Raw genomic sequence first — 11188 nt, 5'->3', positions numbered from 1 at the left:
CTTTATAATTCTAAACTTGAGCATTTAAAATAAAAAATCTAAAACGTCAGCTAGGGTTGAATAAAAATCTGTATCGATCGTAAGGTGGGTTTAATGTCTTACACAACAGGTCAGAAATGTCATTGCATAGATTTATGGGCTTTCTGTTGCTTTTTTTAAAGACTCCGCAGATTCCTGTAGTGCTAATCAGTGTTGTCATTAAGACTTTATCCTGCAGTAATGATCACATCGCATTCTCAGATGAGAGCCACATAGAAAATGTTTCCATAAAGACTCACTTGCAAAGATAAACATTAAGTTGTGTAAGCCATGTTATCAACTTACGTTGAGATGAATGGCATTTCTAACTCTCCACACATTAAAAAAATAATACGCTATATGTGTCATGATTACCAGCGATCTCTAACCACCAGAGGTCGCTGGTAAGCACTCACCCTCACAATAACCTATGGACTACAAATCCGCCATTCATGGACTACATTTTCATACATGCACTCCGTTCCACAAACACACATGCTTCCTCATTTTGACTGATTACACTTGCACCAGCTGAGGATTGTCAGAGACTGATTACACACACTATTTAAACAACACACACACACTCCCTGCCTTTGCCGAGTCTTGTTTTACTGTAAAGTGACATTACAACGCGGTTCCTTAGTCTTGTTTCGCCGTGTGTTTACCCTAGCCTTGTTTACCTAGTTATCCTTGTCTGCCGCCTGCCTTCCGACCTCTCGCCTGTGTTTGATTACGATTCTGGACTGCCTTCATACATCTGTTTGCACCTGTGTTGACCATTGCCTCCCTGACATCGAATAAACCTGCACGTGGATCCAAACCTCAGTTGTCTCTGTCACTCCCCATGTTACAATATGCCAGTATTGTACATTTCCAGAATGTATTACACCATGCCTATACCTTGCTGTCAAACGTCCACTTTTTAAAAAAATTTAATTAACTTTCGTGTCTCTTAAAATTAGATGTTGCTGCCCGTCCTCCTTGGCAGGCAGGCAAAACTGAAGCCGTTACAGCCTGTATCTTGGTAGCTCTGTGGAAAAAAATATGTATTGCATTTCTTAATGTCTATTATGCTCATGTGACATTGTAGTTCTTCATCATAAATGTTTATTATACTGTTAAACATGCTTAAAAACCTTGTCAGTTTAAACTCCTGCAGCTGTCAAATACAAATAAGATTATTAAAAACACACCAGAAACACACAGGTTTACATAATGTTCCTTATATGTTAATGTTCCATAATGTTCCTCTCTCTCTCTCTCTCTCTCAAGAAAAAAAAAAATTTTACTAATGCTTTGCTTCTTAGACTTTACACTCCTGAAACTTGTCTATAGCACTTGCTCACTGCTGCTCTTATAGTTGTGTAAATTGCTTCCTTGTCCTCATTTGTAAGTCGCTTTGGATAAAAGCGTCTACTAAATGTAAATGTTATATATGAATGCAAAACGTTGAAGAAATCACACGTGTATCAGTACATTAGATCTGATGTAAACACAACACATTACTACCTCAACTTTTGCCTGTAACTACTTAAATTCAGTACATTATGTACATTTTAAGAAGAAACCATGACATCTTTGTTTGCTAATTTAGCAAAAACTCTTTTAAGTGGACATGGTGTTTCACATTTAAATGATAACAAAGGGATAGTTCACCCAAAAAAACAAACATTTCCTGATTCATTTTCCTTCGGTCCCTTTGTTAATCAGGGGTCACCACAGCAGAATGAACCGCCAACTTTCCCAGCATATTTTTTACACAGCAGATGCCCTTCCAGCTTCCACCCAGTACTGGGAAACACCCTTACACGCTCATTCACACACATACATTATGGGCAATTTAGTTTATTCAGTTCACCTGTACCGCATGTCTTTGGACTGTGGGGCAAACTGGAGCACCCGAAGGAAACCCTCATGAACACGGGAAGAACTTGCAACCTCCAAACAGAAATGCCAAATGACCCAGTCAAGACTCAGCAACCTTCTTGCAGTGAGGCAACAGCGCTAACTACTGAGCCACCATGTCGCCTCATTTCCTGACCAATTACACTCTTTTTCTTGAATCCAAAACAAGATATTCTAAAGAATTTATAGGAACAAAAGATACTATGGAAGTCCATTGCTGCTTCTTTCCACCATGTCTCAGTATATCTTCCTTTGTGTTAAACAGAGGAAAGAAACTCTTAAGAGGTTTAGAACAAGTGAATGGTAAGTAATCGATGACAGACTTTCCCTTTAAGCACTAAGGAAAATATATGCAAATATAAACAGTAAAAAGGGCAGCGCAGTGGGTAGCGCTGCCGCCTCACAGCAAGAAGGTCGCTAGTTCGAGCCTCGGCTGGGTCAGTTGGCATTTCTGTGTGAAGTTCGCATGTTCTCCCGATGTTCGCGTGGGTTTCCTCCAGGTGCTCCAGTTTCCCCCACAAGTCCAAAGACATGTGCTATAGGTAAATTGGGTGAGCTAAATTGGACATGGTGTATGTGTGTGAATGAGAGTGTATGGGTGTTTCCCAGTGATAGGTTGCAGCTGAAAGGGCATCAGCTCCATAAAACATATGCTGTATAAGTTTGCGGTTCATTCCCAGTGCATTCTAAGATTAATAAAGGGACTAAGCAGAAAAGAAAATGAATGAATAAACATCTTTTTAAAATGGGTTTGACGTAAAATTGGAGGACAGTACAGATGATAAAATTAATACATTTATTGCTATTAGAACAATTTCGAATAAAAACAACAACAATAAAAAAAAAAGGATCAGAATTGACCATTGAGTTCTATACTAGTTAACGTTTCCCATACTCGCTCTGCTCTTTACTAAAGATTGCAATAATCAATTCACCTTATGCCTGTGTGTGGTTTTTTTCACTATGACCTTTAGATGTCATTGTTGGGGCTCATTCATTTCTTCAGCTGCTCTTTCTACTGTTGTGTAGGCCTGCGTTCCTACAAAAGAAAAGAGAAAACTATAAATAAATAAGTATACACTACCGATCAAAAGTGTGGGGTCAGTAGGATTTTTAAATGTTTTAAAATAAGCTTCTCTTGCTCACCAAGGCTGCATTTACTTCATCAAAAATACAGTACAAATTGTAAAATTGTGAAACGTTGTTGCTCTATAAAATAACTGTTCAAAAGTAGTTTATCGTTTAATTGAATCATTTATTCCAGTGATTTTAATGATGAAGTTTCAGCTTCATTAATCAGTCTTCAGTCACATGATCCTTCAGAAATCACTCTAATATTTATTATTATTATTATTATTATTATTATTATTAATTTTATTAATGGTAATAGTAATAAAAGCAATAATGATAGGAGTAATGTTTTCATTTGAAACCACATACAATAAGTAATAAATAAATATTTAATAAATAAGTATTTAATAATTTAACAATTTTTTTACAATTAATAAATGCCACCTTGATGAACAGAATAATTTCATTTAAATGATTAAATAAAATTAATAAATAAAAAAAAAACTGACCCCAAACTTTTGACCAGTAGTGTAAATATATAAGACTTTCATAGTTACATAAAAAAACAACAACATTCTTTTTTTTTTCACTGGATTGCGATCCCTGAGTTGTTTACGTTGTATTAATGACACGGTAATAGAGTCAGATGCAGCAGGTTGATTTTACGACAAAATGTTAAACTTTGACACCTTTAAGCACTCACGTAGATTAAAAAAAGGCCACAACTGAACATGGAGGGTGATCTCCAAATCAAAATCTCCTAAACAATTTAATAATGACTAACAATGATATGGTTGTTAGACTGCTGCACTTTTTTGTGTTGTCAATATCCTCATATTTATATCCAGTAGTCATTTGAAGTGGATCAAAAATCAAATCAAAGTGAATCAAAATTGCCCTAAAACAATAATAGGTGTTGTTTAGTTTTAAGACAACCTTGATGAAATGTTTTGAACCACTTCAAATGTTGACTAGTTCAAGTTAATTTATTTATAGAGCACATTTAAAAACCAAAGTGCTGTACATAAGACAACTTAGAATAAAAAGACAGAATATAAAAACATAGAAATAAGACAAGAGAAACGACTAAAGAAAAATTGTAGACTGTAAAACTCAACAGTCAACTTTATCAAATGAAATGAGTGTAGTTAACTCAAAACTGACTGAAAGTTATTTCTACTTATTTGAAAAGTTTTGAACTCAGTTAATTAAAAACCTCATTACTTCAACCTAAATGGAGTAAGTTCACAGTACTCATATAGATTTTTTTTTAAACTCAAATGGTTTGTAGCAATTGGTTTCTTCAAACGGTTTGAGTTGCCTTAACTTATTGGGTTTTACAGTGTTCAGTTGGTTTGAGTTCTCTTCATTTATTGGGTTTTACTGTGTTCAAATTGCTTCATTTACTCAAAATGATTAAGTTCACAGTACTCATTAGGATTGATTTTTGAATTTAAATGGTTTGTTGCAATCGGTTTCCTCAAATGATTTGAGTTACCTTAATTTATTGGGTTTTACAGTGTAGCAGTAGAAAAGACTATTAAAATAATATTAAAAAGCCAAGCTGAATAGGTACGTTTTTAGGAGCGATTTAAAAATAGATGGAGATGGAGCCATTCTAATCTCAAGGGGCAAAATGTTTCATAACTGAGGACCCACCACAGAGAAAGCCCTGTCCCCTCAGCCTCAGTCTGGACCTAAAAGAAGATTTTGATCACTGTTTTGACTACTGTAGTTCATATTGGTGTGTGTGCCTGTTGTGTGCAATGCTTGTATGCTTATAACCCCCTTTGAGGATAGTGGAGGTCGCGAATCACTGATTGTTATTTTGGGGGTCTGGGAAAGTATGGGAACCCCGGTATTATATCATCATCACTATATTATCAATTACAATCCCTTTTAGGTTATTAGGTAAGTGGATCATACCATTTCTAATAATTTAGGACTTTATTAACTTTTCATATACCTGAAATGTAATTTCTAGATCAAGATTATTGCATTCGGTGTATATTCAGTTTATGAACCTTTTTGAGATGGCCTTAGTTTCTGATGGCATCTGAACAAGAATATGAAGATCAGCGCCTCGACAATCTGGAACACAATATAGATGACCGGAAAGAAATACAGCCGACCAATGATCTCAGCAGGAAAGGCCACCTTCAGAATTGTGGTACAAAGCTGGATGTTTTGACAACCGACCTCCATAGACACAGTCCGTCTGCAACTGCGGATACATGAGCACAAATGCTTTTAAAAAGAGAGTCTTGTAGATTATAGTCAAACCCATTACAGGTGGTGTAAGAATTCCATGCGGTGGACATACATACGGTTCATTCATCCTGAACAGAGCGGACAGGATATATCCAAATATGTATCCAGCCAAAGGCATCAATGCAGCAGTGGCTATAAGTTGAGCAGACAGTACTTTGAAAATCTGTCCTCCATCAGCCACACCAGCAAGAACACCAATCACAATGCAAGAGATTAGCATGAGCGTCAGTCCAGCCTATATAAAATGAAAATAGCAGAGAGCATGCTTGTAATTACTTAAAAATGCAATGATTTATCAAGTATTCCAGCAGACAGGATCTGTTGTGTACAATACATTCGTGTACGATTCGCATGTTCAAGCAGTATCCCAAAATCCTTAGAGTTCCCATTGTAATTGACTTATAGATGAATTACCATGTTTGTAAACATCTAGGATGCGCGTGCAGCGAGGTTGCAAAAAAAAACGGGAACGCTAGCATTTACAGCGAGGGAATGACATCCAATGCGGTACAGTTTGTTGTTGTATTAGAGATAAGTTATATTGATTGCATATTACATATATTATTTCCATAATGCTTTCAGCATATTATAACAGCTCGTCACCCAGTGATAAGCACAGTTATAACGTTAAAGTGAGCGGCGTTCGTCTGACTGGTCCATTTGCGATAGCACCCTCCTAATGGATATTGGATAAGACGAAATGGCCAAGCATCCAGCTCAAAATATACAAGCATCTCATTGAGACTGCAAGTGTTTCTACAAAGGCCTGCAAGTCTTTGGATGCCAACAATTTTGTTCTGTGTGGTCATGTGCAAGAAATAATGTTCCATGATTACCAGATTCAAAACTTTGTAGTGCTAAAAACCGACGTTCTGCCTAGCCAAAGACAAAAAGGAAAAAAGACGGAGCAATACAAGGCCTGGGTAATCATCAACAAGCAAAACAACTGCATTCTGACAGAGAACTGCACCTGTACAGCAGGGTATGTGAACCTACATTTTTACATTTCATTCTAAGCATTCAGTGTTCGCAGTTTAATTCACCATATTTAACTGTTTTTGCTGAAATCATTGCTGCAATCAAAAACGAGTAATGTGTATGATCCAGCACAGCGTGAACTCACCTGATATGAAATCACAACTGCAGAGCCAAGCATTTTATTTAGGTCCTCACTTCATTCAGCTCCCTTTTAGCCAAAGACTTCTGCTATTGGCATTAAAAGCAGTGTGGTGTATGGTAAAAGTTTAAGTTTTCTATTTTTGGACTTTCAAATTTGACATCCTACTGCACAACACGACATGTTTGCTATTGCAACCAGTCTCTTTTTGCAACCGGCAACCCGTGTGATGTCATGTGTGATGTAAGTTGGTAATTCCTCTATTGTCAGCAGTTTGATTTTGATTTGCATTTTCTCACAACACAACGGAAATTTTTCAAGAAGACCCTGAAACATGACGGACCCGGCTATTTAGGTTATGATTGTTTAGGCTAATAAATTAAGACACAGTAATCTGGATATTAAAATAAATAAACAAAAAACTCACCTACCAAAGATCACCTACAACAGCAGTGTCCGTCACGTTTGGGTCCCCTTGAAACATTTCCGTTGTGTTCTGTTCTTTTTGTGTTGTGAGAAAATGCAGCGCGTTTTGTTAATGTTTGTGTTGTGAGAAAATGCAGCGTGTTTTATTAATGTTTGTGTTGTGTGTAAATACAGCGCGTTTTTTAAATGTGTTTGCATTATGAGGATTTGCAGCACATGATTTGCAACGCATAGATTATTTTTTAATTAGCTGATGTTTTATGTAATTGCACGTGTTTGCTTAAATTGCTTAAATTCATCTCGCTCCTGTTTTACAGCACTGTCCGAATTAATTTTGGCATGCTCAAAGTCTAGTGTGACCATGGCTTAAGGATGCAGGGTGTTCTTTGTTGCCTTCAAACCTCCGTTTTCAACTTTTATAAATAAAATATTGAATCATTCATTCAACTGATTTGTTTAAAAATGCTGATTCATTCAAACGTGAATCACTTCTATGTAGAGGAAACGTATTATAACCTATTCACCTCATGAAAGACTTTAAAGATAACAGTACCTATACTAGCATCCACATCAATGTACAATATTTATTTATTCAATACAATATTTATGTTTATTATAAGAGCATATTGCTGCTCAGTAGTCTTTAAGCTTTAAGTCTTTTGAGCTTGTGAATGCCTGACTAGCTTCATTACAAGCAATTCCAGTGATATTGTTTCTCTATGTCATTATACTTGTTATGTAAAATTCCCTATTCTCATAGAATTACACCAAATATAAATATTCATTCATTCATTCATTTTCTTTTCGGCTTAGTCTCTTTATTAAATTGGGGTCGCCACAGCGGAATGGACTGCCAACTTATCCAGCCTGTGTTTTAAGCAGCGGATGCCCTTCCAGCCACAACCCAACACTGGGAAATACCCATACACTCTTGCATTCACACAGACACATATACTACAGCCAATTTAGCTTATTCAATTCACCTAGTGCATGTCTTTGGACTTGTGGGGGAAACCGGAGCACCTGGAGGAAACCCACGCGAACATAGGGAGAACATGCAAACTCCACACAGCAATACCAACTGACCCAGCCGAGGCTAGAACCAGCGATTTTCTTGCTGTGAGGCGATCGTGCTACCCACTGTGCCACCGTGATGCCCCCAAATATGAATATTGTATTGGAATTATGTCTAGATATAACTTCAAGCTTAGTGCACATTTATCAGACTTTCACTTAGTAAATCAAATAATTTTGAATAGGAATCCAAACAATGCATGACGATGATACATTTCTCCATAAATTAATTATGTCACGCATGAATTTTGACCCACCTGGGTGATCATCTTAGAATACTGGGGCATTCTGTAGTTGATTAGGATTCCAATTCCACAGGGAACCAGGATCAAAATTAGGGAGAAAATGATTCCAGTGAAGGGAACAAAATCCACCAGGTTTGAGAAACCCCAGCTGTACAAGTAGAGCAGGAGGGGCATCATGGCCAACGCTAGGACTGTGGAACAGGCAGTCATCACAATACTGGGGGAAAGAGAGAGAAAATACTCAAATAAGAGAGAATGTGCTTTCACACTGATGACCTGCTCAAAATAACATAAATACGCTTTTTAAAATCTAGTTTGTTTGTTTTTGCAGCTAATTTGGTTTTCTAAAAAACAAACAACAATAAAAAAACAATGAACGTTACAGACGCATCTTGCTTATTCTGAAGAATGTTTAAAATGTGTGAACTGACGAACCCTTTATCACTATAAAACCTTTTGTGAAATGTTTCATGAGTGTTCATGAAATCATTAACGCCAACAAAGACCCTTTATTTTTTAGACAAACCTGAAGAGATTATTATATTTTAAAAATCAGAACACTAAAAATAAAACTAGAATAAAATTCATGTAACTAGGATAATACATTAGCCAGGAGCGTAATGTCAAAATATGACAAAATTATAATCACAGATGTATGACGTATATATGTATTTATTAAACAATTCTGTCTGGTTCTTGATGTGATTGGCTGATAGCCATTTGGCAACAGCACTCGTACAGCCTCTTCAACCTTCACCCTTGTGTATAACCTTCACCCTTGTGTATTACTCCGCCCACATACAGCGACAGGCAGAGGACAATCTACAGTTTGACAAATATTGCTGCTGTTGGACAAAATAATGTACATTTGAGGGTTTTTAGTTGAGAATGTAGTTGTTTAGATGGCAACTATGCAGTTTATTTATAAAGATAGTGGCTATTTTAAAATATTTACAATTTCGGAGATTCAGCGCATCGGACGCCATCAGCCTGTCTCAGCAAACCAAAGAAAGTGATGGTTGACGTTCCACCACAAGATGGCGGAAGAGACCACATATTAGTTCTTAAAGATAGAAAAACTCAGCGTTTTCTCACCGAAATTTTGAAATTACAGCTGAAAATTATTATAAATCAGGTAAGTGACATTCTATGTCGATCTCTCTCTTTTGTATTTTGTAGTGCTGTATTTATACCACAGAAACGGATAGTGTTTTCTTTGCTTTGGCTTTTACAGGGTTAATTATAGTAATCTGATTGCAACAGAGAAATATTGAGAAATCTCTGTAGATTTCTGGCATGTCATGCCGTTCAGCCTTATAATCTTAAAATGTGAGCAGAAATTACCTGTTTTGACATCACATTAGGCATTACGCTAGAGAATCCATCAAATACTAGCTCTAAAGTGATGTGTGTGAAGTAGTGAGGTTTCTGCTGTTCTGACAAGTCAGCTGCTGTGAAGGAATGGTGGAGGAAAAGTAGTTCCTCATACAAAAGTGTTTTTGAGACTTTTTTTTATATATATATAAACGGTTATGCTGTTGAACTGTTGTATACACATTATCACACTCGTAGCAGTGCGATATGGCTGTATATCGCCACTGGTGTGTGTGTGTGTATAGTGCCAGTATAGAGCCACATCGCACTGCTACGAGTGTGATATTACTCATATATAAATCACTTACACAAAACTGAATGTGTTATGCATTAAATTAAAACTACATGAAATTCATATCATTATAGAAAAGATTATTTAGAAAACCACAAGAATGAACATGCAAGATTTTTTACCAAAAACATCCTGTTAATTATGCAAGATTATTGGATAAAACATCCTTTTATCCTTTGTTTTTTAAAAGAATTATTTTTGATAATCAAACATTTCATATATTTCTACTGTTAAAAAATAAAGGGTGTGTAGTGCTATAGAAGAACCTTTTTTGGTTCCCCAAATGGTGCTGAACAGTTAAAAATAATATAATACTGTTTAAAAAATAAGTTTAAAATAATTTCTTTATCTGAAGGATGTTTATTTAAAAAATGGAAATCCTTTTTCTATCTAGAAATACAGTATAGAACCTGTCATGGAATAGAAATATTCTGTGATTGTTAAAGTTTCTTCATGGGACGTCAATGCCAATAAAGATTGTACTATAAAGTGTTCTATAATATATGTAAATAATCTAATTCAAATTCCAAGAACCACAAGGAACCAACTTTAGTTTGCATACACCCTATGCAAGCATATATAGCATGTAAAATGTGTGCTGTTGATTTTGACTTATTTCTGTAATAGCAAACCAAATCATTAAAAAAAATCATTCATTGTAAACATGCTTTTTTTGAAGATCATAATCTCAATAGGGCAAAGTTCATCTCTTCCTCATTAGTTTGCAACGGGACTGTGTTTGTTGTCTAAGCAATTACCTGAGGTTCATGTCTCCCCGGAGGGCCAGAGCAAAAATGTTTGAGAGGTTTCCTCCTGGGCAGCAGCCACAAATTAGCACAGACAAACTCTCCATAGGACTTAACTGAAACAGCTTTGCCAGGCAGAAGGCGGCGAAGGGCATGATGCCATACTGAGCCCCTACTGCAATCACCACCCCTTTGGGTTTGATGAGATGATCTTTAATCTTCGAGACCTCCATTGTGCAGCCCAGAGACACCATTGTGATAAAAAGAAGGACAATTAAAGCCAAGCGGATGACCATATCTGCAGTTTCATTGAATGTAGAGTCATTTGCGGTGGTGTTTACACTCCAGTCGAAGCTTGAAAAGTTCAATTCAGCAGTTGGATTGATTGTGACCACCATTTTTTGAGATCTTGGAAATGTTTTTATGCTGTGAGAGGTGAAAACAAAGTGTTAAGTAATCCAATTACAGTGGGAAAGTAGTTAAAAGCATGCTTGCTTTCTAGAAAGATTAATCTCAAGCTTACCGTTGATTCAGTACTTGCAGGATCTTCTCAGAAAGCCAGAGTGAGTAAAGTGGGAGGACAAAAAAGTTTGCTATCTGTCCTCTAAACTGGTGCATTTTTTTCCAACTCATTTGTTACTTAACCCTT

The 11188-nt window shown here is 36.4% G+C and overlaps 1 protein-coding gene across 2 annotated transcripts; it reads right to left on the bottom strand.

Annotated features, from left to right (window-relative positions):
• Positions 1–2705: 2705 nt before the first annotated feature.
• On the bottom strand, positions 2706–11131 carry slc10a1 (solute carrier family 10 member 1). 2 transcript variants are annotated; one of them, XM_056481700.1, is made up of 6 exons: positions 11063–11131; positions 10552–10965; positions 8140–8344; positions 5322–5500; positions 5019–5218; positions 2706–2962 (listed from the first exon to the last, which is right to left on the bottom strand). In XM_056481700.1, exons 2-6 carry the CDS (start codon positions 10935–10937, stop codon positions 2901–2903), a joined length of 1032 nt encoding a protein of 343 aa, XP_056337675.1. In that variant the 5' UTR covers positions 10938–10965; positions 11063–11131; the 3' UTR covers positions 2706–2900. The 2 variants fall into 2 exon arrangements, with proteins under 2 accessions (XP_056337675.1, XP_056337676.1); XM_056481701.1 differs by lacking the exon at positions 2706–2962 and having other exon boundaries at positions 5043–5218; positions 5318–5500.
• Positions 11132–11188: the final 57 nt, after the last annotated feature.

This window comes from Danio aesculapii, chromosome 20, assembly GCF_903798145.1.
Source record: "Danio aesculapii chromosome 20, fDanAes4.1, whole genome shotgun sequence".
Lineage (NCBI taxonomy): Eukaryota > Metazoa > Chordata > Actinopteri > Cypriniformes > Danionidae > Danio > Danio aesculapii.
Note: the sequence above shows the minus strand (reverse complement) of the source record. Positions and strands in the feature narration are given on the sequence as shown.